At 34.8% G+C, this 24,699-nt stretch overlaps 8 protein-coding genes across 16 annotated transcripts; 4 read left to right on the forward strand and 4 right to left on the reverse strand.

The window, feature by feature from the left end:
* Positions 1-66: 66 nt before the first annotated feature.
* On the reverse strand, positions 67-10,296 carry LOC135792106 (probable multidrug resistance-associated protein lethal(2)03659). The gene is given in 10 exon segments (XM_065302726.1): positions 67-479; positions 534-1,720; positions 1,806-1,974; positions 1,977-2,079; positions 2,081-3,478; positions 3,536-3,672; positions 8,928-9,186; positions 9,247-9,370; positions 9,839-10,107; positions 10,164-10,296. Coding segments are annotated over 9 exon segments (3,582 nt in total). The 5' UTR covers positions 10,017-10,107; positions 10,164-10,296; the 3' UTR covers positions 67-452.
* LOC135792850 (rhomboid-related protein 2-like) lies at positions 4,231-5,519 on the forward strand. Of its 3 annotated transcripts, none has more exons than XM_065303616.1 (5): positions 4,231-4,589; positions 4,641-4,903; positions 4,959-5,172; positions 5,228-5,249; positions 5,316-5,519. In XM_065303616.1, the coding sequence occupies exons 1-5, from the start codon at positions 4,506-4,508 to the stop codon at positions 5,495-5,497; spliced, it is 765 nt and encodes a 254-aa protein (XP_065159688.1). In that variant the 5' UTR covers positions 4,231-4,505; the 3' UTR covers positions 5,498-5,519. The 3 variants fall into 3 exon arrangements, with proteins under 3 accessions (XP_065159688.1, XP_065159689.1, XP_065159687.1); XM_065303617.1 differs by having other exon boundaries at positions 4,641-4,697; positions 4,812-4,903; positions 5,228-5,519; XM_065303615.1 differs by having other exon boundaries at positions 5,228-5,519.
* On the forward strand, positions 5,605-7,367 carry LOC135792848 (rhomboid-related protein 1-like). Of its 4 annotated transcripts, none has more exons than XM_065303612.1 (6): positions 5,605-5,822; positions 5,913-6,121; positions 6,176-6,369; positions 6,431-6,661; positions 6,728-6,938; positions 7,001-7,367. In XM_065303612.1, the coding sequence occupies exons 2-6, from the start codon at positions 6,038-6,040 to the stop codon at positions 7,262-7,264; spliced, it is 984 nt and encodes a 327-aa protein (XP_065159684.1). In that variant the 5' UTR covers positions 5,605-5,822; positions 5,913-6,037; the 3' UTR covers positions 7,265-7,367. The 4 variants fall into 4 exon arrangements, with proteins under 4 accessions (XP_065159684.1, XP_065159682.1, XP_065159683.1 ...); XM_065303610.1 differs by having other exon boundaries at positions 5,605-5,817; XM_065303613.1 differs by having other exon boundaries at positions 5,615-5,755.
* On the reverse strand, positions 7,280-8,708 carry LOC135792847 (GPN-loop GTPase 1). Its single transcript, XM_065303608.1, has 4 exons — positions 8,428-8,708; positions 7,772-8,363; positions 7,531-7,721; positions 7,280-7,468 (listed from the first exon to the last, which is right to left on the reverse strand). Exons 1-4 carry the CDS (start codon positions 8,600-8,602, stop codon positions 7,359-7,361), a joined length of 1,068 nt encoding a protein of 355 aa, XP_065159680.1. The 5' UTR covers positions 8,603-8,708; the 3' UTR covers positions 7,280-7,358.
* Positions 10,297-11,260: 964 nt separating the features above from the next.
* On the reverse strand, positions 11,261-12,602 carry LOC135792977 (uncharacterized). Of its 3 annotated transcripts, XR_010548503.1 has the most exons (6): positions 12,271-12,601; positions 12,129-12,183; positions 11,967-12,075; positions 11,713-11,860; positions 11,503-11,659; positions 11,261-11,439 (listed from the first exon to the last, which is right to left on the reverse strand). XR_010548503.1 is itself a non-coding variant. In XM_065303807.1 (4 exons), the coding sequence occupies exons 1-4, from the start codon at positions 12,437-12,439 to the stop codon at positions 11,428-11,430; spliced, it is 486 nt and encodes a 161-aa protein (XP_065159879.1). In that variant the 5' UTR covers positions 12,440-12,598; the 3' UTR covers positions 11,261-11,427. The 3 variants fall into 3 exon arrangements, 1 of the variants encoding a protein (XP_065159879.1); XR_010548502.1 differs by having other exon boundaries at positions 11,967-12,183; positions 12,271-12,602; XM_065303807.1 differs by lacking the exons at positions 11,967-12,075; positions 12,129-12,183 and having other exon boundaries at positions 12,271-12,598.
* A 70-nt stretch (positions 12,603-12,672) lies between these two features.
* LOC135792975 (serine/threonine-protein kinase 16) lies at positions 12,673-14,145 on the forward strand. The gene is made up of 3 exons (XM_065303803.1): positions 12,673-13,014; positions 13,067-13,239; positions 13,313-14,145. The coding sequence occupies exons 1-3, from the start codon at positions 12,905-12,907 to the stop codon at positions 13,984-13,986; spliced, it is 957 nt and encodes a 318-aa protein (XP_065159875.1). The 5' UTR covers positions 12,673-12,904; the 3' UTR covers positions 13,987-14,145.
* On the forward strand, positions 14,145-16,080 carry LOC135792107 (ciliogenesis-associated TTC17-interacting protein). The gene is made up of 6 exons (XM_065302727.1): positions 14,145-14,493; positions 14,553-14,954; positions 15,037-15,284; positions 15,339-15,462; positions 15,523-15,683; positions 15,738-16,080. Exons 1-6 carry the CDS (start codon positions 14,145-14,147, stop codon positions 15,915-15,917), a joined length of 1,464 nt encoding a protein of 487 aa, XP_065158799.1. The 3' UTR covers positions 15,918-16,080.
* On the reverse strand, positions 15,956-24,595 carry ZnT63C (zinc transporter 63C). Of its 2 annotated transcripts, none has more exons than XM_065303801.1 (6): positions 23,920-24,582; positions 18,076-18,269; positions 17,786-18,008; positions 17,187-17,721; positions 16,893-17,124; positions 15,956-16,764 (listed from the first exon to the last, which is right to left on the reverse strand). In XM_065303801.1, the coding sequence occupies exons 2-6, from the start codon at positions 18,247-18,249 to the stop codon at positions 16,540-16,542; spliced, it is 1,389 nt and encodes a 462-aa protein (XP_065159873.1). In that variant the 5' UTR covers positions 18,250-18,269; positions 23,920-24,582; the 3' UTR covers positions 15,956-16,539. The 2 variants fall into 2 exon arrangements, with proteins under 2 accessions (XP_065159873.1, XP_065159874.1); XM_065303802.1 differs by having other exon boundaries at positions 16,701-16,835; positions 23,920-24,595.
* Positions 24,596-24,699: the final 104 nt, after the last annotated feature.

The following is a 24,699-nucleotide window of genomic DNA, read 5'->3' on the forward strand; positions in this document are numbered from 1 at the left end:
TAGTAGTAAGAAACAGTTTCTGATGATGCCCACGAAACATGTAAAACTCGTGTAAAATCACACAAATTATATTAATAAATATATTTCATAAATTGTTTCACAATTGTTGGCAATAGTTAATAAACAAAATCAATATGCATAGAAATACTTGTTAGAATTACGAAATGTTGTTTCGGTTTTAATACTTTTCTTCAATAATACTTAACTGTGAACAGTTAATACCGAATGCCGGAACACGAGTGTGATGTTTTCAAGAGACGAATAACGCAAATCGCTGACATAAACAGAGAAACCCCCCATCGGTGATGTGACTCCATGCCCACAGTGTTTTGCATGTTGTTGGTGCATGGTCATATACGTAACCTTACATACTTTATTTTAATTTCTTATACGAATAAATTTTTTTGTAATTTTCAAAATGAAAAAATAATTCTAAAATAGAATTGTCTTGGTTATTTTAATAGTCGCTGTTGATGTGCCTAGAAACAATGATTATTAATCAAAAATACATTCAAAATGTTGTTTTTTCTTACCTTTTCGGCAATGTCCATTAAATCCTTAGCATATGTCCCACTTGTTTTCTCAACCATCATCCTAAGTGTCCCGCCTGAATTCTGTAGTAACACGTGTGGTTCCCCAAACTCCACAACCTCCCCAGCATCCATAACCAGAATTTTATCCGAATCCATCACAGTTTGTAACCTGTGTGCAATGGTTAGCACAGTACAATCGTAAAAGGCAGTCCGAATAGTATTCTGAATCAATTCATCAGTATATGGGTCAACATTAGCTGTAGCTTCATCCAGGACAAGTATTCTATTTTTCCGAACAATAGCCCTCGCCAAACACACTAATTGCCTCTGACCAACACTGAAATTAGCACCACCTTCAGTGATATTACTCTGTAATCCCAGCAACATATTAGTCACATAGTCCTTTAGTTTGACTTGATCTAAAGCATTCCATAGAATATAATCGGAGTATTGATCAAATGGATCTAAATTTTTCCGCATTGTTCCTTCAAATAATATTGGTTCCTGTGGGATAATCGATATCTTTGAACGTAGTGTGTGTAATGGTAATTTAGTCACGTCAATGTCGTCAATTAGTATGTTACCATCTGTTGGATACAATTGAAACAGCGCTGTAATAATTGACGATTTTCCAGCTCCAGTACGCCCAACAATTCCAATTTTATCACCGGCTTTAGCTACAAAACTGATTTGTTTCAATACTGGGGCTTCATCAGTTAAATACTTCATGGTTATATTTTTAAACTCTAATTTGCCTTTTGCAGGCCAATCCAGGGGTAATTTATTCTTGCATACTCGTTTAGGTTCCGTATCTAGTTCGGTATATTCCAAGACACGCTCTACTGAAGTCATATTTATTTCCATGTCACTCCATTGCCGCATACCATATTGAATGGATGTCATCAATCCCATGTATTGGGTTATAATGAGTCCCAAGTCACCACCGCGCATATCCGATGTATTCACAGATAAAAGCACCAAAATCACGATTGCAATAAAGACCACGCATGTTATATCCAACCACATGCCGAATGCACGTGTTGCCACCGTGAATAACCAATAGGCTGTTGTGTGTTCATCTTGGATTGAATGAAACTCTCTGATCACACTCTCCTCAACGCCGAAGGCTTTTATGGTGCTGAGGCCTGTGAAAGTAGCTGTGACTTGATTGACAATTGGACTACGATCTGAAAGTTAAATAAACTTCGATTTAGAATATATTAAAATAACATAAAAACACTGTTTCATACTTATTCCTTCAATTCGTTTCACGCTGCGACTGCATGGCAAATAGAAACATCTCATAGCATAAAACACAAAAAATCAAAACAATGGCAGGTGCAAGCAGCCATGGTTTCACAAGACTTGTAAGAATAACAATTCCAAGCAAATGCATTGTTATATCCGATAAATTGAACATAACAGTTGGTAAATGCTCATCAACAGTTCCCCCAAATCTTTGGAAAATCTATTAAGTACTCGGCCCATTGGTGTAGTATTAAAGAAATGCATTTGTGCATCTAGTAACTTCCTGAATATATCATTATAAGTTGACAGATGCACGCATCATCACAATAAAATAGAATACTTTGTGGTAAATTGCAAAAAATACAACTGCAGCTATAACTGCCGCATATTCATAGATTATAACATTACGTAGAGAGTTTTCTATTTCAGGCTCCAAGTTATTTTTACAAAAACTTTCTCCTCGGTAAGCCACCCACAAGTATGATAATTTGCACCCCCGTGATGATGTCCCCATACATAATAAATGGTATAAAACCATTGTAAGTACGAAATAATTTCCTCCAGCGCGAAAATATCTTGTGTAAGTTGATTTTGTGACGGCTCCAGATTTGGCTGTTTCTTTTTCTATGTGTGTCTTGGGTTTTTCTATAAGTTCATCAGCGCAGTTGCCATTTTCTTGCTTGTTGTTTGTGTTTTCATCTTCTTCGCTGGTGTTGCCCAAAAGCTGTGCGAAATCTAATCCACTTTTTTGTAATTCTGCATAAGTACCAATACCTTCATTTTTACCCTGGCTAAGTATTAAGATTTTATCGGATTGTTGTAAAAATTGCAACTGGTGTGTAATCAAAATACATATTTTATCGTGGAGGAAAGTCTTGATACATTCATGGAATAGTTTTCGACCCACTGCAGTGTCAACAGCAGATAATGGATCATCAAGTAAATAAATATCAGCTGGTTTATAAATTGATCTAGCTAAACTAATTCGTGCTTTCTGTCCACCGCTAATCGCCTTGCCATTTTCGCCGACTTGTGTTTGGTCACCATGTTGAAATTGACGAAAATCTGTTTCCAATGCGCAGATTTCACACACTTTTCGATATCTTTTCTCATCGTATTTGTTCCCGAATAAAATATTTTGACGAATACTTGCTGAAAATATCCACGGTTCCTGTGAATAATATGAAATCCTCCCGTTGACAGACACATTTCCTGTTGTAACTGGTAATTCATTCAGGATTGTATAAAGTAAACTTGTTTTTCCGCAACCCACGGGACCAATAACAGCAAACAATTGTGGTTCAGATAGATTAAATGAAATCCCAGATAAAACCTCTTCATAATTCTCACCGTTCCACCTTGCACCGACATTTTCTAACACAATCGATGGATTCAACTGATACACATCAGTATCAATCGACGGTATGCTAGTTTTCTGTTGTAAAAATGTGTTGATACGTTGAACAGTGACATCCATTTCAGCACCATTGCGAATTGCTCCTTCGAAAAGAGACGCAATCGTGTGATTGACCACATCAAACAGGGCGACAAGACTGAAGACAATTTCCGCTGTTATTTCTTCGCCCATTAGATGAAAAGTTACCAGAGTGATAAAAATCGCTATTCTGCTTGCATACATTTCAAAATGTGTAAAGGACGATATCAATTTTTGATGACGAATAAATTTTATCTCTTTCCTAGAATCAAATTACATTAAAACAAATATTTACATCAATTGTATTATATGTTATCACTTGCGAATTGCCTTGATTAACTTGGCGAACGGTCTTTCCCACGTATACATTTTAATCACTTGAACTCCTGATATTATCTCATTCATCAATCTTACTCTTATATCAGTACTTTGCGCTGTTTTTAAACGTAATCCAAAGCAGCATTAGAAGCGATTTTGTGAACCTACAATATTGCGCAACTTCTCGTGCGATATAACTGCTCGCTTTGCTATGATTATGGTGGGATAATTGTAAATTATGACATGTTCTGTGTTTATTTAAACGCGCGATGAGTTTGGGCAAAATTTAATATGTGATTTCAACATTTTAACAATGACTCAAGTTAATTGGTTTTAATTGATTAAAACTACTTGAATTTAGCCGAATGTCAAGAATTAATAAATGAAAATAGCATTATACAAAACAAAAGTTGTCCTTGCTTATAAATTGAAAGCAAAGGCTATAAATTATTTTGATTAACACCAATTGGTTATTCTTAAATGTTATCTATAGATTTATGGAAACCTATTTGATTTAATAATTTGTTTAAGTATATTTTTATTAAAAAAATAAAAATTATTATCAATTAATAAATTGGTTATGAGCGTTTATACGTTTTATCAGTTCAACAAACATTTACACAAATAGATTACTTATTGATAACATTGCTTTAAGAACACGCCGAGACAAACTTTTCAAAAACCACTTAAAATCAACCTTTACAGTGTGCGTTACAAAATACAGTAACTGAGACTAATAACAATTGCATTCAAGTTAGAGCCAAAAAAAAAACTTGCATCGATTGTTAATTATGAAAAAAAGCTGAAGTCCCCAGTAAATAATTAATTAGTTTCAAGACGAAACTTGATAAATAAAATATAAATTTTAATCAAAACGTTTACATTTTAAATGTACACATACAAACAAATTATTTTAAAATTTTATTATTAAGTTTTAAAATTTATTTTGTTTTGTTACTACAACAGTGGAGATGCCTATGGAGATGAATCAAATTCGTTTCACAGAAAATGAACAACCAGAAAGCTCAAATCTTATGCACGACAAAATTAACCAGGTATGTCATATTCTCATTATCTTAAAACAACTTTTAATTTATTATTTCCAGAATGAAAGAAACAGAGAAGCGACTGAAGTTAATTATAAGCAAAGATTTTCGCTCAATGTAAGAAGGCAGGTTATTGAATATTATCGTGATGATCAACGTAAATTTTGGCGCATGTATTCAACCATGGCGATTGTCTTTGTGCAAATAATTATTTATGTGTTTGACCAACAGATAGATAACAAACTAACTAAAATATTAGAATTTCAACCAAAGAATAAAAGAGAAGCATGGCGATATTTGTCATATTCTTTCATTCACAGCAAGTAAGTATTTATTTTATGCGTGTTTTAATAATTGTTATTTATTATTATTTCCTAGTTGGTTGCACTTAGTTGGCAATTGTACCTTTCAATTACTTGCTGGAGCTTTGCTGGAACCATTATACAGCGCATTAAGAGTGTCAGGCGTATTCGCAATCGGTGTGGTTTCAGGAAGTTTAGTGCAAGCAGTTTTCAATCATGCGTATGCTTTGTTGGGCTCAAGCGCTGGTGTTTATGCATTGATGGTATCTTTGGTTCCTAATGTCTTTCTTGTAAGTAATATTATTACTATTGCTAACATAAAAATTAATTGTTTTCTTTGTTTAGAATTGGCAGGAACAGTTGCATGGTAAATCTAAGATTATTTTAATTATTCTGTTCATTATAAAGGTAATTTTGGATTATTTTATGCCAGAAGGATCAAGTATTCCAGCACACTTAGCTGGTGTATTTTCAGGAGTCGTATTTGGGCTGCTTATATTTGAAAATTATCAGGTAGAGGCATATGAAAAATGTATTATAATAATAGCGTGGATACTAAGTATTCTTTTCCTTCTAATATTTATCGGTTTGAATGTTTTGGATAGATATACATGAATAAATATATTATATTACACTATCTACAATATTAATACATTTCAAACGCAGTGCGGAACACGCCGACTCAAGTACCTAGTGCTTAGTAAAAAACGCATGCGCAGTACGATAAAAAAAAAACTAAACAATCGCATTGGTTACTTAAGTCAGGTGTGAATTCTGATTGCGGATGTTGCAGTCACATTCCAATCAAAGATGTCGTTTTGCTAGCAACTCCAAAATTCCTACTAATTAACGTAGTAAAGTATTTTTGTTCGGGTAAATATTTTGAGTCACTTATATCCAGTAGAAGCGGTGCGGTTACAATCAGTTTTAATCAGGTTAAGTATGGCGTAGTTTAGCACTGTTCACTTATTCGTAAATCGTTCCGTCTGTCTCACCGCACTAATCTAATCTAATCTATACATATTACCAGTGAAAAACCAAAAAATGATTTCGGGAATAAGGATTGTTCTTGGGAGTGGCATCGAATCGCAGTACAAGCAGTATTAAATTATTGAAAAGCTTGAATTTATTTATTAACTTACACTTACTACAACTATGGAGTTGAGAAGAATGAATAGTGGCGGCTCGGAGGCGGAGAATTTACTTCGAATGGAACACTTAAGAAGACTTTTTGACCAGGTAATACTCAATATAAGTTTTTTTATGTTGATATTGAAATTAATTGTTTTAAAGATTGATAAAAACAGAGATGGACAAGTAAATCGACAAGAATTAGGCTGCGCGTTAAAATCCGCCGGGATCGAAATACCTGATCATGTCAGGGATATATTATTTGAGAGGGGCGATACGGATGCGGATGGCACGATCAACTTCGAAGAGTTTTGCAAACTTGTTGATCAACCTGATATGAAGCAATTCTTTTACAAGTAAGATTTTATTTTAAATTCATAATTCAATGCTTAATCATCTAAATTATTTCTTTTTTAGATTTTTCAACATTCCGCCTATATCTAGAATAAAAGACAGAGCACTCAACTATTGGCAGGAGTGCCAATGGACCAGTCCACCTCCCATCTTTAATCTTATGTTTATTCTTGTACAAATAACTATTTATGCAATTGACAAGGACTCATTGAAGTGTAGAAAAGTGCTAGAGTTTCAACCCTCCAACAATAAAGAAGCATGGCGTTATTTTACTTATTCTTTGATACATATGAAGTAAGCATATTGTACAAATTCTTTTTTTTTGCTGAAAAAATGCTTATAATCATTTATTTTTTACAGCTGGATGCATCTTATTGGCAATTCTGTCTTCCAGTTAATTTTTGGCACTGCGCTGGAACCAGTGCATGGGCCAAGAGTTGCTTTATTGTATTTTATTGGAGTTTTATCTGGTAGTTTACTGCATTCATTTACGAATCACGCATCAACCCTGGTGGGTGCTAGCGCCGGTGCATCTGCGTTGATATTGGCGTGGGTTTCCGACGTTTTTCTGGTAATTATTATGAAAAGTTTTCTTCTAAAGCGCTAGATTTAATTGTTTATAATTTCAAATAGAATTGGGCCGAGCAGTCTTGTCCAATGGTGTCTCTAGTTCCTGTGATTTTGTTTATTATATGGCAATGTGTTATGACGCCTGGAATGACGAGTCTTCCAGCACACATCTCCGGAGCTATTACCGGGCTGCTTTTTGGTTTCCTAGTGCTTAAGAATATCAAGGAACACCCGTTTGAACGAAAAATTACCAAAGTTGCCGTTGTCTTGGGCGTTGTGTACCTTGGCACATTAATATTATTGAATATTTGTAACGTTTACACGTGAAAACAGTATTATAGATTTTATGGAAAGAATGAGTTTATAAGTTTTATAAAAAGATATGCCAGTAAATATTATTATTATTATTACAATACATTATTTAAGATTTTTTTGCCGCTTGGTCTCTGGCTTGCATTCTCTTGATTTGCATTTCCTTTTGTTGCTGAAGAACCTTTTGGAAAGATTTAACCTCCTCTTGATCATCCATTTCTAATGATTTAAAATAATAAAATTTACTTTGTATATAAACTTAAATTAATGCGAATCTTCACCTTTTGAGTCAATTTCTTCACCTTCTGAATCAGAACTACTCTCATCATCAAGTGCTGGTCTTAAAAATACGTCGGATATTTCCCTGCCTCCGCTAACTTCCATAACGGAAGCATCTTTTGTAGTTCCAGGCTTAGCGTTCTTTTTCTCTTCTTGTTCTTGCCTCCTTTTGTTCCACTCAGGTTTGTAATCCCTAAAAATGCATTACTAATATTGTTTTGCAACAATTTTATATTTACATACCTGTTAAATTCTTCCTTGGCTTCCCTGATCAAAGTGTAAAGTTTGTCAAAACCTTCTCCTGTTGCAGCAGACACACCACAAACTTTCAAATTGGCATAGAATTCATCCAATGTTAGTGCCATAGACTGAGTTAAGTTACTAATATAACTACTTTCTTGTGCTTCAAGGGCTTCATGAAATACTTCAAAATTAGTCATCCAGTCAAGTGCATATTTATGATCAACAATATCAATTTTGTTGATGACAACTATGAATGGTAATTGAGTTTTATACAGTATTGAACATGCATATAACATATTTGACATAAAGGTGACTGGTGAAGTGCTTCTTACAGAATCAATAACATATAAAATAACAGTGGGAAAAGATGAAGCTAAGCTTTCTGTGATTATAGAACCAGATACACTCCAGGTGAAGACTTCAAGTTGTCCTGGTGTATCAAGTATACAAAATTCCTGTTTGGCACTATTAATATATTGTAAAACTGATGGAAATTTTGTTGCAAAGAGATTCAAAGAAGTCACAATTGCACCATTGGGACCCAACTTGTATTGTTTCATTACTTCCTTGTATTTGACTGTATCTCGAATGTCTGCAAAGCAAGAACAGAAATATAGTATTAAAGCATATATGATTTATGCCTTTATAAGATGTACCTATATTGGCAAAAAATGGTAAATTAGCACATGCTGGGTCCAAATTCACAGCATATTGGTTTTGAGTTGAGCCCAACATTTTAGTAACTAGTGAAGTTTTGCCAGAACCAGCCATCCCCAGAACAATCACACAAATTGTAGAAGTTTCTTCAGTATCATGTTTTGCTTCATCCATGATAAAAATATTCCAATAAATAAGATGAAAGAACGAAGAAAATTTAAACTTAACTTCTTTACTGTTGTACGCATTAGTATTAATAAGTTAGGTTATACAAGCGTGCAGTGGTAGTGGAGCGAAAACAAATTCATGCAAATAATTTAAAAACACCCCGAACTTTATCTAAATACAACGTTTTTGAGTATCTGCGTACTGATCATACGTTTTACTCTTTGCATCCTTTCAACCCTTCGGAATTCGTTTTGCTAAAAATAAAATTACTTACAATATCTCATTATCTACTGTATAAAAAGTTTATTAATAAATTAAATAACAATAATTATTGCATATCTCTAGCATTGTTGTTCGTAAACTTAGAAAATGATGAACCTGCTGAAGGCTGTTTACTTGGAGGTGGTTCTACAACTTCTAAATAATAGTCATGGTCAAACTCAGGCCGGTTTTCATCAGAAGAATGCAGAATAAAATATTTGTTATCTTCCCTAGGTTTTTCAGTTTCAGCCAACATCACCTCGCGTTCCTCCAAGCCATTCCCACTACTGTTAGGTGTGGATCGTTCCTCATCGGTCATCTCCAGTGAGCTATATCATTAACAGATACTTTAATACACACTGAAACATTGACTTTGATTAAATAACAACCTGCTAAAACTGAGTTCCTTTTTAACTTCGCTCATCTCTTCGGTTTGGTATGCATCTTCTTCAAGTTCTATCCCATTGGCAATGACATTATTATCATTTTTAAGTAGTTGCCCATGTAATTTGCCTAAATAAATCAATAAAATAAGTGATTCAAGTGGCGAATATTTGCCAGCTGGAATAATAAAGGTTTAAATGTTGTGTTTCAGTAACGAAACACAAATCCGCATGATTATAATCACTTTCTTCCGAAAATAAGTCCGGTTTACATTAAATATATTGTATCTATACTTACTGGTTTCCTGTGTCTTCTTCAAGTTAACAAAATTTATTTATTCAATTTAAATGCATGAATAAATAAACAAACATTACATTAGGAAGACAAACAAATAAACAATGCTCCATAATTTAAGAAATAAAAACATGCATGACACTAACTTGAAGAAGAATACTATAGTTGGTGGTATTCACTCTGCATCATCTCCTCAATATTTCACTTTGTGTTCACTTTAAACAGTTAAAAATGGCATCAATAAATACGTTTTCAAACAACAATTAAATAATTAAATCTTTATCATCAGAAATTAATATTTACCTGATTTTTGTACCAACATAGAGACTGCAAGGGATTGTTTAATATCTCTGTTCAGGTCAATATCTAATGTAGAAACATCTAGAGAAGCGAACCTGTTCTTGCGCCTAACATGCACAGATTTTAATTCGATTGGATCGTATTTACGTTTAACTGTAATTTGCTTAGGCATCTTGGGCATCACTGTTTTACAGTTAATAAAAAGTTAACTTAACCCCTATGGAGTGTTTACACTAGCTTGTAAACATATGTAACTTCTATGAATACAGTTTCTGAAATGTTAAAATGTATTTTATATCAAAACCAATTCACTTCTGACGCTACTTACAGAGATTAGGTGTTCATTTCTATTTCAGGCGAAGATTTCAAAGATGCATGTTATTGTTGTTGTTGTTGTTACGAAGTAGTGGAAGATATCACGTGGCCGGTAAGCAGCGGGGTAAAACTGCATACCTGTAAGATGGTGATGCCTAAGCGCCATCATACGGAGTAACATGGAACGAATTAAAAGCTGCAACCACATATACTATACAACCACTATACACATTGTCTGACTACAAATCTGAAAACAAAATTCAAATGCAGGAAAACAGTAACAAATAAACTAATTTCACGTCTATATGAACTTTACACTGTTTATTATAGAATAAATAAGGTCAATCAATTTTGTCTACATCATAAAATACACATAGTAATGTGTTATTGCAATACTAAACGCAATTCTTCTACACAAATGTTTTTACGAATAACACACTTTCACAGTTAAAAACATTTAAATGTTTTCTATTCATCTTCGAATCTGGAAAATATTTACCTGATTTTTGTACCAACATAGAGACTGCAAGGGATTGTTTAATATCTCTGTTCAGGTCAATATCTAATGTAGAAACATCTAGAGAAGCGAACCTGTTCTTGCGCCTAACATGCACCGATTTTAATTCGATTGGATCGTATTTACGTTTAACTGTAATTTGCTTAGGCATCTTGGGCATCACTGTTTTAAAGTTAATAAAACTCCTAACCCCTGTTTAGTGTTTACACTAACTTGTAAACATATGAATACAGTTTCTGAAATGTTAAAATGTATTTTATATCCAAAACAATTCACTTCTAAGGCTACTTACAGTGATTAGGTGTTAATTTCTATTTCAGATGAAGATTTAAAAGGTGCATGTTGTTGTTGTTGTTGTTGCATAGACGAAACGAAGTAGTGGAAGATATCACGTGGCCGGTAAGCAGCGGGGTAAAACTGCATACCTGTAAGATGGTGATGCCTAAGCGCCATCATACGGAGTAACATGGAACGAATTAAAAGCTGCAACCACATATACTATACAACCACTATACACATTGTCTGACTACAAATCTGAAAACAAAATTCAAATGCAGGAAAACAGTAACAAATAAACTAATTTCACGTCTATATGAACTTTACACTGTTTATTATAGAATAAATAAGGTCAATCAATTTTGTCTACATCATAAAATACACATAGTAATGTGTTATTGCAATACTAAACGCAATTCTTCTACACAAATGTTTTTACGAATAACACACTTTCACAGTTAAAAAACATTTAAATGTTTTCTATTCATCTTCGAATCTGGAAAACAATTATGTTAATAATAAAAACAATAATAATAAGTGTCTATTCAATTTGCCTTACATGATTATCAGTAGGGAATTGCCTTGTTTCTATTGCTTGTTCCAAATTATTGATGTTGTTGTGTGGAGATGTCATGCAATATTGATGATCCTGAGAGAAATAGACGTCACGATCTTCTACAATGTTTGGCCGTCTTGGGGACGCATTTTCTACGAAGCTAGATATATTCTTCAATATAGTGTTGATTCTTTAATTTTTCAAAGTTATTACCTGACTGTTCTTGTTTCATTTTCGTTTTTATTTCTTGTATTTACATATTGCTCTGAACATTTTCCCTGTACCATATATGCATCTTCATCAAGTGTAATCATATTTGATTTCACATCACCATGTAGCAGTAGTTTTCCAAATATTTGATCTGCACACACCAATGAATTAGATTTAATAATAAAACCAATTAATGGATTACAAATGCAACTTAATTTTTATATTGTAATCAATATTTGTTCACTTTCTATACTTACGGAATTACTGCTGTGTTAAACTGTTATAACTCCTAGTTTTTTCTATTACTTCACTGCATAAACATTGACAATATGAATCACTTGCATTAATACAATATTAAATCATATTCTGAAAATCAAAACAAATAAAATCATGCATGACTTGATGTAAAACATTTTCACCTGATATTTTCTTCATTATCTTCATATCTTCTTCATATAATTCACTTTATTTTCACTTTAAACAAGTAATAATATCAGAAATTTGGTATTTCAACAAATAGAATCATTGCAATGATATGTCACAGAAGATAATTTTATTTACCTGTTTCTTGTGCAAATTTAGTGAAATCTTCAGAAGCTTTAATGTTTCTTTTCAGCTCCACTTCCCTCACATCCTCATCTAAATAAGCTTTGCTTCTTAGTGATACTGTCACCAACTTTAATTCATTTATATCATAATTTATCTGAGCTTTATCTGCCTTGGATATCATTTTAGTGAATTTGGTGAATTGTTTGGTATACAAGAGCACAGGTATATTGCTACGATGGTTACTTTCCAGTTATGAAGTTAACATGCGTTGTGAAGAGCAAGAATAGCATAAATGAGAATAGACCTATTCTTCGCACTGATAGCTTGACAACGCTTGTGTCATCCAGTAACTAAAACTGGCAACAGTGTAACACGGAATAAAACATTACCCACGACCAATCGGATTCAAGGATGCTGACATATCATGAAGCATTGTTGACGTTCACCAAACGTCTCAGGTTATCAGTTGTTTCTTCCAGATGATCCGTCTAAAGTCAGATCGAGAACATCTGTTTGTTTGTTTACGTGGTTAGTTGTTTAGTGGTTTACGTGGTTTGCATCGTATTTCCGTTGTTTTTATACTGCAGAGGAAAACTTTAAATCATTAAAAACAAATAATTATTAATTATCATCACATACACTAAAGATGAATGCCTTGGGGTTGACTATGATCATGAAAATGGGGTGTATATGCACCAGGGAAACAATTAATATTAATGGAATTAAGTACTCTGTATTGGAACGACTAGGAGATGGGTAATTAAAGATAATGTAATTCATATTTAAATTTTAACCCAATATATTGCAGTGGATTCAGCACTGTGGACTTAGTTGAGTGTAAGAATAATAAAAAAATCTATGCCATGAAGAGAATGACTTGTCATAGCATTGCTGATCAGCAGAAAGTTCAGAGAGAAATTGACTATTTAAAGAAAATAAGACATGCAAATATAATGGAACTACATGATTCTTATTTTAAGGGTAAGTTTAATACATTAAATTACTTCTCTCAGTAAAAAACTTATTTTTGATTGATTTATTGTTTTATTTATAGGATCAGCAGATATTGTAGTGAATACTACATCAGAAGCATTTTTGGTATTACCATATTATCCTAGAGGAACTCTGCACGATAATTTACAATCACGCGCCATAGAAAAGCACCACATGGATGTGACAGAAATATTCCGAATATTCTCCAGCGTTTGCGATGCGGTTCAATACCTTCACGAGATGAAGCCCCAACCTCTGGCACATCGAGATCTCAAGACTGCCAATATATGTTTCACCGATAACTTCACACCGGTTGTAATCGATTTAGGATCAATGGTGGAGGCGCGCATTCAAGTCTGCGGATCCCAAGATGCGCAAAAACTACAAGACGAAGCAGCGGAAAATTCTTCGGCGCCATATCGTGCTCCAGAATTATTTAACGTCGATAGTTATTGTGTAATTGATGAACGAACTGATATCTGGAGCTTAGGATGCATTTTGTACGCATTGTGTTATTTTATGTCGCCGTTCGATTTGGTTTACATGCGTGGTGATTCCGTCGCTTTGGCTGTCCTCTCCGGAGGGGTGCACTTCCCCGAGGAGAGTAAATATCCAGATCATGTGCATGATTTAATCATTTATATGTTGAATACAAATCCGGCTGAGAGGCCATTTATTCAAAGTGTTATTGAAAAAACGCAAATTGTGATGAATACCGTAAATAATATTGCTTGATTTACATTCCGTTTTATTATATGTATTTATTTTATTTTGTATCATAGCTACTGTATTGATATTTATTTATGGCTATGAGAGCAGTCATTAAAAATGCTGTCGTGTTTGTCAGTTTATAGAAATCAAAATAAATTTATTTGCGTATTTAGAATTTCATAATGGCCGAGCAAGATGATAAGTCCCAATATGACGATGATAGTGCTTCTCTAATGCGAACTCTCATTGAAACTGTATCGTCAGAATCAACTACCGAATCAATTCCATCTGATCCCGCGGAAATTGTCGATAGTTTATCAGAAGATGTGTTGCAAAACGTTTTTAAAAACTATGTAGACCTGCAGGTCCATGAACAATCCATCAGTTCCATTGACACATATGAAGAAGAGATTACACCTATTGTTCTTCAGTACGAAGATGATTCACAAGCATTATATGATGCTAAATGCCATGCACACCATCAATATGATTTGTTTAAGTTAGCTGAGTTCATTCCGAACTTTGATATTGGTATGCATAATTGTTTTTGAAGTAAACGCGGCCATTTTGAATGAAAAACTTTGTTTCAGATGATAAGATATACGATGCGATTACTTTCCGTGAATGTTTAATCATCAACAAGTTGGAAGGTGGTTTGGACAAGGAAGGTACGATGGCATTCACTACAAATCCCGTCGGTGGTATTTGTATTGATATACAAAAAGCAGAGGGAAAACAACCACAAGTAAGACTCTTGGAAGAGTATGAAGAAAAGCTGTTGAAATTGTTAGATGCTGAAGGGGTTAATATTCATATGACTACAGAAGCTAATACACCACAAACGTCTGAAGATAGTTTAAGTGTACAAAACGAGTATGGTTATTCTAAATTTGTAGTTCATACCAGCTCACATTTGGATGTTGATGGTTCCAATGGCGGATCTTCAATCACATCATGGGTTGATAGAAATTGTCATACAATTGAAGAACTACGCAAAGAGTAAGTAGAATTTACTTAGAAACTGCGATATATGGGTATGTTTTACCTTTTTGTTGAAGATTTATAGTTGAGGAGGAAATGAACAGAATATAAACGAGAAATCGTTATACACCGCAATGAAAAAGAACTATTATTATGTAAAACACACTGCATTCGCTAATTCGGTAGATGACAGAAAACTGTATAGCATGAAGAAAATGCAGGGCTACGTTTCGGAGAATGCTAACTTTGTTCTGATGCGTTATCTGGCTATCAGGAGATATTTTGGTAATTTTGAACTATCCTGCTGTTACATTAACGGTGACATGTGTAGAAATATTTATGTAAGCTAATCATTTACTTTGTTTTTAAACAATAAGTTAATAATGCTTTTGAAGGAATGTTTTGGTCCAGAATCAGATATGTTCAATAACAGAAGAATCGATTGTTGTCGCATAAAGCGAATAATCATTGAAGAATGTGGATTGGTGCACAAAAGTTTGACGGTTCTCACATTACATGGTAATAAAATTTATTTACTTTATCCCTGGCGGTATTCAAGGATAAAACAATTCATTCTAGGACTGATATTGAAACACGAATGGGATGATTGTGATTATGTCTTCACAATAAATCCAAAACAAGTTATAAAAGACTCAAAACCGAGTTGTTTGGATGACTTAAATCTGGATGCGTGTTGGCTGGAAGATTTGCAAATACTTTCCAGTTATTTAGACATGAAAGTATACTTTCTTTGTACAAATTCTTTTGAAAAAATATAATCTGTTATTTTCCAGGATAAAGCACTGTTGGAAGTTAAAACGTATGATGTTGATCATCCAGAGCTACGAATCTTAATGGCAGATTACGTAAATCAAATATTACTACTGAGACCTTCAGATATCAAAAATTTCACGTATAAATTCTTTGGAAGTTTCGTATCAGCGCGTATTCCACGAAACGATTACCTGGAATAAACTCACACACATTCATCTTCAATGAATTACAAAACATATAAAATAAATTCTTAATTTATACTTGAAATTGTAAAAATTAATCTGACTGTACAATCACGTATCATGTTCAATATTCACACATGGAAGAAATGTTCGTCGATAATAAAATAATAACATAAATTCAGCTTCGCCACTCATCGCAACTCCGGTGTAAGTCGTTTTTAAATTATATATGAAGTAATAATAAATGTTTTTCAATTAATACAAAATGCCACAAATCTCATTTAAAATGATCCGTAATAATCTCGCGCAGATTGTGAAGTGTAAACAATGTTTGTTTAAAACAAGTATTTCGTAGACTAGAATCGGGCACAAGCGAAGCTATCATTAAATTAGAAAAATACTCTGGGCCTGGACAATATGTACGTTAAAATCACAATGTGAGTGCGTCACACCTTCACGAAAAACGGGGTGCAGTGCGTGAATGTGATCCGTGTTCAAGTGTTTCGTACATGAACGCTGTTTAAAAAGTCACTCATCCTAATCGTAAATGTTTAAAAAAACCGTAGTTGATAGTAATAATAATAATAATTAGAAGTTATCGTTAAGATTTGCGAATATATATCTGCTATTATATCCATTGTCAATCACATAGTTCGTGCCCGATGCTGATTTGCGAACACTTTGGATCACACGCGCAATCACCGCCGCATTTGCCGCGCGCCGATGAAAATTTGCTACCAATGCTAAGCAGTGAACCATTCTCCATGTCGTTCACCTCCTGATTGCGCGAGTTTAACGTCGCGGTGCTGGTGCGCTGCCGGCAGGTGTACGTTTCGTTGTCTTCCAGCGAAGGTGAGCCCCGACCCTAACGAATACAATCACAACCATTACGTTTAATTTCGGAACAAACAAAATCGTGGACGTGGTGCTTGTTTACTGAAAGGATCAAACGGGATGTTGCAGGAATTGGGATAGGTTTGTGGCAATAATTACCTCATCGCGTGGAGGTCCGCAGCACGTGTTGAAAATGCAGTTGTCATTGCTGGCAGTTTTCGGGCAGTCGAGCACGCAGTTGTCGGGTGTTTCACGCTCCTCGCCGCTATCAGTGTTGGCATCATCAATGTCGATAAATTCCGGTTGAATGGTTGTCGAGTGAATGCCTTCGTTATGGAAGAATTCCTTCACCTTTTCGGCGATTCGCATATATTCCGATAAATTTCTACATCTAAAACAATAAAATCATTAATAAACACACAGATAATTAAATATAAGTTAATATTTTTATACCTAATGTGTGCGGAAGCAATAATTTTATCACCGGCCAGCTGCCAAACGTGAAATTCGTGCACAGCCAAAACTCCATCGACTTTAGCCAACAGACGGCCCTTAATAGCATCAACTTGTATATGTGTAGGCACAGTCTGCAGAAGAATCAGCCCAGAGTCACGCAGCAAAGGCCACACCGAGTGCAGAATCAACATAACAAGCAGGACACTGAGCGCCGGATCAATGTAATACTTAAACACCCAGTCAGTCTTCCAGAAAATGACCGCCGAGATAATAACAATAACGGAACCAAGCGCGTCGGAAAGTACATGAAGGAAAACACCGCGCATATTCATCTGAGTGGCAGACGGAGGTGGCGCGTGTGAATGATTGTCATCGCCGTGTCTAGGCTGTGGCGGTGGGCTCGGATAGGTCTCATCGTTCTCGTTATCATCGGTAACCGCCAATTGTGTGAGGCGATTACGACTAGTCTTTAGACGACCACCGTGTGAATGCCCATGGCCGCCATGACTATGACCATGCGCAGAACCATGTTCTGAGAAAAAAATAATTTTATTTATGTTTTCATTTAAAGAATCAGAAGGAAAAAATATTCTCACCATGGAAAAGTGCTAATCCTATAAGATTAATAACCAAACCGATGACACCGACAATCACCAACAGTTGTGGATCATGAATCGGCTCGATTTCGATGAACCGCTTGATGGCCTCCATCAAAATGGATAAGCACAAGGCCGCAAGAAAGACGGCGTTGACCAGTGCGCCCAGGACTTCTGCGCGCGCCCAGCCAAACGTATTTTTGGACCATTTCTTTGGCGACATCTACAAAACAAACAAAAAATTAACAAAAACACAATAAAATCAATAAAAATATTAATTATAAACATACCTTAACAGACATATACGCTATCACTAAGGCTAACACATCACTGAGCATGTGAAAACTGTCGGCAACCAACGCCATCGAGTTGGTAACGTATCCGACAACAATCTCGACGAAGAAGAACATCGTCGTCAGCCATAGCATCGACAGCAAGCGACATTTTTTACCGAATTTGCCCATTATTCCGTTCTATTCGTAATCTGAAACAAAACAAAGCGAAAAATCAGCACAATAATCATTTAAATGCACTTGTACCTGCATAGATAAGAAACATGAATAAACACACACGTTATCTCCTTGAAATGACGCAAGTGAAAGAAAAAATTAAACGCATTCCAATTCCAATCACAAGAAGGAAATCAGTTGACTCGGCGGATTGCATTTTAAATCAAAATAAAATAAAACACGTAAACGCGCTTAAAATTCACGCCGCGTCGCCGCTGGTTGGCAAATATTCTCGTGTCGTCGGCGGCAAAAACTGCCCGAACAACTTAACTTACTTTCGCAACTTTATCATTTGCCTACATGTCCTCCGCTTCTTAATAATAATTTTCTTGCTTTTTTTTGCAAGAATCCAAGCAGGCAAACACCAACAGAAAATAATTTACATTTTTCTGCTAAAAATAACTATAAAAAACACAATACCAGTTATATTTCCAAAATTAAGTTTCATTCTTATTTAAAAAATGCAAATATTCGTAAAATATTCACAGGATAAACACATTACGCTTAAATATTCACAAACAACTGATCCATATGAATAATTAAATCGGTAAATGACTGAGCACGCAGGAGTTTAGCTTTTTTTTAACCTTTTTAATGACTAGACAATTGAATTAAACATTGAATCCGTAAGTAAACTGTTTTTTTAAGATGCATGTTCATTATTTTGTAAAATAATTATTGTTTTGTCAATAAAATAGTATTATAAGTGCAACAAAAATGTAAATTTAGTTACTAACTGTTGTGTCCCTGCTAAATATTGTGTTTTGCACTTATACTTTACTAAATTTACAAACAATGCAGTTTTACGGTTCGAATAATCAAAAAAGTTGCAAAAACATTTCTTCAAACAACAACCATAAAATAATCATGTGAGTTGACAATAGATTTTCTTTTATTCATGACAATCATTTTTGAAAATTTGCGTTTGCAAAATTTTATTACCCACTTATTAAGATAACAAAACGAATAAATGTTGACGAAACAATTTGACAATTGACAGCAAATAAAGCCATTTAAGCCAGCATTGTTATCTTCTACCTATTTAAGTTACATTTCAGTAGAATTTCGATAATTGAGGTTAGTTCCAACATTTCTTAGTATAGTATAATACCAATAAATGTACTTATCATAATATTTTTAACCCAATTAACCTTCGAGTGCGTATACATTCCGAGCAAGTGCCTTAAGTAAATAATCACTTACGGAATTATTGATTTTTTACAATAATCATATCAGCGATTATCACGCACCAGTCTGGATAGATAAAAATCAATGCACTATTGTCACCATTATATAATGGCAAAATATATAAATGGAATACTAGATACTGCCATCCATGCGTTTAGCAACAATGTAGTCAACCGCACAAAATTCATAGTAAAAGTGATTCATACACATAGTTATAGCGAATCGTAATCGTGCACGATGAAAGTTCAGCTAATTTTATGCAATACATACGATTACAATATCAGATGCGCCCGGCGTTCGCAAAACATTTCAACAATAACCGCTACCCTGGCCATCGACGTGCCTCACACGAATCTAGTTCAAGTTCATCGTGCGATAATTACAAATTCGACCATGGCAAGGCCGTCCCTCACGAATGCATTCCTATTCTTACATCAGCGATGAAATTAAATTAATAAACTAGACACAATAAACATTAACCAGAAACGCACAAGTGAATTCCGTGCGATGGTCAAGAGAAGTACATATGCAACCAATTGTGTCAATGTCGTCACCGGCCACCATCTTCTTTTACCACATCAGCAACCCTTCATACATTAATTAAACTGAAAGCTCACTTGTTAACTTTGTGTGTTCATATTGACGTCGTGTATTGAAGTTGTGCGCGGCGGTTGTTTTTATTTTCCGCACGACGCTGTTTGGCAATTAATTAATTCACCACTGTGGAAGCGTGTGCAAAGAATAATCGCCGCGCATGAAATGTAAACACGTGCGGAAGCTATGAGACACACTGACGACGCCGTCGCGCCACACCAGATTCCGCATTCGTAATATTCGAATAATATTTGCTTATTTGCCCACATTTAACACACAGTGTAAAATGCAAAACGAATATGAGAAATGAGAAATCGATACACAAACACGTCGCTAACATAAATATCATTTGCAATCAGCGCGCCGTGCCGTGTGCAGAAATTATATTCTCAAACGTCTACGTCTCGATTACACAATGCATGTGTTAATCCTCAATTCACATCAAATTCATCATATTTGTCTTGCATTTATATTATTTACACATACATTAATTAATTAATCAGTGATAGTAAATTGTAATGCTTTCCATGTGATGAAATTGAATAAATGCGAGAGGTTTACGCATAATAATTCGCGTAAATTTTGTTTGTCTGTTGCTAGAAAAAATCAACAGCATACCCGGAGGTCGTAGATACTTGCGGTGTGGTGTCGTGTGGTTGCAATCGCGGGAAGTTAGCAACACAACACGACACCAGTGTGCTGCGCTGGGAAGCAGCTATTCGTGGTGCCGTGTGCCACACCGCATAGCTTTTGTTCACCTTTTCCTCGGCAAAACCACACACACGATTTACGTCGGTGGTATTTTTGTGTTTGTTTTTCTATGCAAGACTTCTTTTTGTAATCGCAGGTGTGTTTTAGTTGGTTCGCGCCTGGTTTACCTTGTGTTTTCAATTGTCTCTTGTCACATAATATCTTCATCATGTTATTGTATTAATTATGTTGACAAATAAATCATGTGCATCATAATTATGCATAGGATATAACTATATTATTTTACGCAACGTAAAAAGAGTTGATGTTTGTGGTTGTATCGATTGCAATGGAAAATAAGAGTTTAAGATTCATTGATGTCATTTGTATATAGGGGTAATTCAAATAGTAATCCTATATTGTCATATGCATGGCTTTCACAATGTAATCCAAGTCATTTATCAACTGTTTATTAAGTGTGTAACGTTAAACTTTTGATAACGAAATTGTAGTCTGAAATGCATTATGTATGCTAACATAACGCAACATTATTTTGCTTCAAAGTGAAAATTTTCTTTTATTGACAGAGAGGAACCTGGAGACTTGTGATTTTACTCAACCCCCACCACCTTTTGTGGGTAGCATGTTTCCAGGCTCATCTCTCTCCCAAATTTTGCTAAATAACTAAAATAATAGGTTTTACCAATAAAAAATGCTTTAAATTCCAAAATTAAAGAAAAAACCAATAATTATTTAAACAATTAATAGCAAATTTCGTCCACTTCCTCCTAAACTTCCCAGAAATCATATTTCAAACACAAACCTATGATTATATCAATGTTTTGATACAAAACAATCGAAAATAACTTCTACTTTAACCACAGAAAATTGATTATTACGAAACTTTAAAATTTCAATAACAAAAACATCAAAAATCAAGAGCACATTACGTTACTCCTCACATAATTAATATGCACGCAAGCGGCAAAACTTAAATTTCAAGGATGACAAAAGAAGACTTTATAGTAAACAAGATCAACACAAACAGCGCAAGCAGCGCCGAAAAACGATTAGCTATTCAAGCAACATTAACATTTTACCAATGAATAATAATAACGCCCATAATTTAATCGCCGCGCTCGTAAACGACCATCGGACATAAATAATGACCAATTTACATGGAATTTTAACGTTTATGCGTTCACCGCACATCAGTAAAACCCAAAACTATAACATTTAACATCATCAATGAGTATGACTTACATACTGGTATGAGTTATCGCTGCCAAATATTAGAAACAGCAAGTGGCTGTGGTATATTTTCGAGCGCGTTTTAAAAATGCAACGGACAAAACACGTAAATGTCGAAAATATTACGCCGCCGAAAACGTGGTTACGTCGTGATTACCTTGCGCTCTCGAAAAGAAACCGTGGCCAATGCTGGCTTATGCAATAGATGTTTCAAATTAAGTAATCTAAACAACAGTCAATGAGCAAGCCGAAGCAATTAAAGCGTTTCATTGTTGTGTTTATTCGCCTATCGCCACAGAAATAAACGCTTGTAAAAATTGCAATTAACGCTACTAAGTAGGTGCAAATAAAATACGAATAGGTAATGCAAGGTACTTCAATATGCGCCACAATGGAATAAAAACCGGCGAAACGAATGAAGCGACGAAATAATTACGGCTTTGAAGAAAGCATATTAAATGTTTATTCGATTCGTCTCACATCGTTTAGCACCAAATATTTGTTTCTTTTCGATGTTGTTTGTGTTAAAAAGTTGAAAAGCTGCATTTCCATGAGATTTAAATTAGTTTTAAGACATAATTTGAGATAAAATTATTATTTTAATTATAAAACATATTTTTGAATATTATTTTGAATTTGTTAAGTTATTTTGTGGTAAATTGTTTTAGTAAGACATTTTTCACAAACTTGGACAACAATATTCGGCAAATAATTATAAAAAGCGTGGTTGAAATTTTTTCCGAAGAAAAATCGAAAAAAAAAAAGTTATTATTGCAATGTAAAGTCCAAATTGATTGAAAATTTCGATAGGATTTACTGGAAATCTTGAAGTAAAGTATTAATACTATTAATAGTAATACTTGACGTTTATTACTATTAAAATCAATTTTTATAAGCAATAATAACTGAATTGCAACTCAAACGCTATTGTACTGCATTTTTCATTACCTTCAAGAATAGAACCACAAAATTTCTGCTAAAATTGTCTCAAAAAAATAATTAAACAGAACATTTTGCAACATGGTGCACTTCAATTCATGTTTGTTTTTTTAAATCCATTCAATGCCAATTTGGAAGAATGAAAAAACAACTTATCGCCAGATTAAATAAACCCGAAAAAAATCAACCATGATTGATGAAAGAATGGAAGCTTAAAATTGCTTTACCACGAACAAGATAAAAATCACTCAAACCATTTTTTACTCCCGTGTGCAAACCTCAATGAATCCTCGAAAACAAACCGCAAAAAAAAAAAACAAGGAACCTGCAAACGGAAATCATAGCATCACAGAGATTATTAATAGTCTCCTGAGAAGATAAATTAAGAAGTCCTTGTTCTCTTAATTTAGTCACTCTTTTGTGACTCAAATGAAAAGAAACAATTTCACCACACAAAACAGAATAATCATATAGTTACAATTAAACCGCGAGACTTTTAATAATCTAATAAATTCCTGACAATGCGAAATAGTTTCGCCCACTGAACGCGTCCGTCCGTCAACGCAAACAGACATTGAACCTAGTTGAATCACAGTTTGTTTGGCGACGCGTTGTGCGTTTTGTTGAATCGATACAATGCCCATTGAATGCATTTAGTTAATGTTTATTCGCCAACTTCCCCGACGACGAGAAAGCGAGAGTTTTAATCAACACATTTCCAGGTAAATATTAATCATGCGTGAGGCGACGCAGAAAAAAGCCGAATAATTTTATTGATGCGCACACAATTAGAAATCAATTAACGCGTAATGGATCGCATGTCATGCATCGCAACCCCATTTCAATCTGGTTTCTAATAATGCTAATGGCTCATAATCGCTAATCACTGAATCGTGAACTAGTTAAGTCGCTTTTAAACATAAACACACATAATAGACATGTATAAAAATAGTGTACACTAACCTTTATCTGGAATTAAATTATTTCTCTTCTCTGCGTCTTGTCGGTAATAAAAAAATCTGCTTCTATGTGGTATTCACTGTTTTTTTCACGCGACGAACTGGTATCTGGGATGCATGCACACGGCTGGTTGCAGCTCTGGGGTTCGGTCCGTGTTGTGCTGTATTATCGACTTGGCGGATCTGCTGCCTGCTTGACGATGCGATACATTTTGTTCTTTTCACTTCGAAGAGGCTAGCGTAAACAACACGGCCGCGTGTGCATGTGCGCTCTATCACCGCGCTGGCGAATCGAGAACGTCTTCTTCGACGTGCGCACGGCGATTGCACTCGGCGCGGGCAGTGTATTTGTGATTTTCGCTATGACGCACTGCAAATCAGCCGTTTTTCGTTGATTTTCACGCGATGTGAGCTCGCGTACATGCGGGTTGTGCTCAACGAGAGCGAACACTGGCGGATTATGTCGCGACGACGCGACTAATGAAACTAAACTAACCGCCGTTGGCGTTGCGCGATCGAGCCGTGTGGAACGCCACCAGCCACCACCTCCACCTCCGCCGCAAATGAGTACGTTGCCACCACCGCTCCCAGGTTTTTTCTTTCGAATGTCAGGAAAACCCTGTATTACTTGTAATTTATCTTCTTGGTTTTGTTGAAATACGAATGGAATATTTACATTAATTTGATGTTATTGATGGCAAGACTATGAACTTGTAACTGACAACTGTGGTAATAAATTGTTTTAGTGAATTATATAGGCAACCCAACATACATATAAGGAAAA

Source organism: Atheta coriaria, unplaced genomic scaffold (assembly GCF_025399875.1).
Source record: "Atheta coriaria isolate IRGN ID8LTWV9N9 unplaced genomic scaffold, Caltech_Dcor_3.1 hic_scaffold_5_pilon, whole genome shotgun sequence".
Lineage (NCBI taxonomy): Eukaryota > Metazoa > Arthropoda > Insecta > Coleoptera > Staphylinidae > Dalotia > Dalotia coriaria.

Coding starts and splice junctions, on each gene's coding strand:
- LOC135792847 (XM_065303608.1), bottom strand. CDS start 8,602: ATGGATGAAGCAAAACATGATACTGAAGAAACTTCTACAATTTGTGTG. Junction 8,364..8,427: donor ACCATTTTTTGCCAATATAG/GTACATCTTATA, acceptor CTTGCTTTGCAG/ACATTCGAGATACAGTCAAA. Junction 7,469..7,530: donor TGAAGAAATTGACTCAAAAG/GTGAAGATTCGC, acceptor TTAAATCATTAG/AAATGGATGATCAAGAGGAG.
- LOC135792848 (XM_065303611.1), top strand. CDS start 6,038: ATGGAGTTGAGAAGAATGAATAGTGGCGGCTCGGAGGCGGAGAATTTA. Junction 6,122..6,175: donor TAAGAAGACTTTTTGACCAG/GTAATACTCAAT, acceptor ATTGTTTTAAAG/ATTGATAAAAACAGAGATGG. Junction 6,370..6,430: donor ATGAAGCAATTCTTTTACAA/GTAAGATTTTAT, acceptor TTTCTTTTTTAG/ATTTTTCAACATTCCGCCTA.
- LOC135792977 (XM_065303807.1), bottom strand. CDS start 12,439: ATGATATCCAAGGCAGATAAAGCTCAGATAAATTATGATATAAATGAA. Junction 11,861..12,270: donor TAAATTTGCACAAGAAACAG/GTAAATAAAATT, acceptor TGGTGTGTGCAG/ATCAAATATTTGGAAAACTA. Junction 11,660..11,712: donor AATGAAACAAGAACAGTCAG/GTAATAACTTTG, acceptor GAATATATCTAG/CTTCGTAGAAAATGCGTCCC.
- LOC135792850 (XM_065303615.1), top strand. CDS start 4,506: ATGCCTATGGAGATGAATCAAATTCGTTTCACAGAAAATGAACAACCA. Junction 4,590..4,640: donor TGCACGACAAAATTAACCAG/GTATGTCATATT, acceptor TATTATTTCCAG/AATGAAAGAAACAGAGAAGC. Junction 5,173..5,227: donor TGGTTCCTAATGTCTTTCTT/GTAAGTAATATT, acceptor TTCTTTGTTTAG/AATTGGCAGGAACAGTTGCA.
- ZnT63C (XM_065303801.1), bottom strand. CDS start 18,249: ATGGGCAAATTCGGTAAAAAATGTCGCTTGCTGTCGATGCTATGGCTG. Junction 17,722..17,785: donor AGGATTAGCACTTTTCCATG/GTGAGAATATTT, acceptor TTTTTTTCTCAG/AACATGGTTCTGCGCATGGT. Junction 17,125..17,186: donor ATTGCTTCCGCACACATTAG/GTATAAAAATAT, acceptor TTATTGTTTTAG/ATGTAGAAATTTATCGGAAT.
- LOC135792107 (XM_065302727.1), top strand. CDS start 14,145: ATGGCCGAGCAAGATGATAAGTCCCAATATGACGATGATAGTGCTTCT. Junction 14,494..14,552: donor CATTCCGAACTTTGATATTG/GTATGCATAATT, acceptor ACTTTGTTTCAG/ATGATAAGATATACGATGCG. Junction 14,955..15,036: donor TCATACAATTGAAGAACTAC/GCAAAGAGTAAG, acceptor ATAGTTGAGGAG/GAAATGAACAGAATATAAAC.
- LOC135792975 (XM_065303803.1), top strand. CDS start 12,905: ATGAATGCCTTGGGGTTGACTATGATCATGAAAATGGGGTGTATATGC. Junction 13,015..13,066: donor TTGGAACGACTAGGAGATGG/GTAATTAAAGAT, acceptor AATATATTGCAG/TGGATTCAGCACTGTGGACT. Junction 13,240..13,312: donor ACATGATTCTTATTTTAAGG/GTAAGTTTAATA, acceptor TTTTATTTATAG/GATCAGCAGATATTGTAGTG.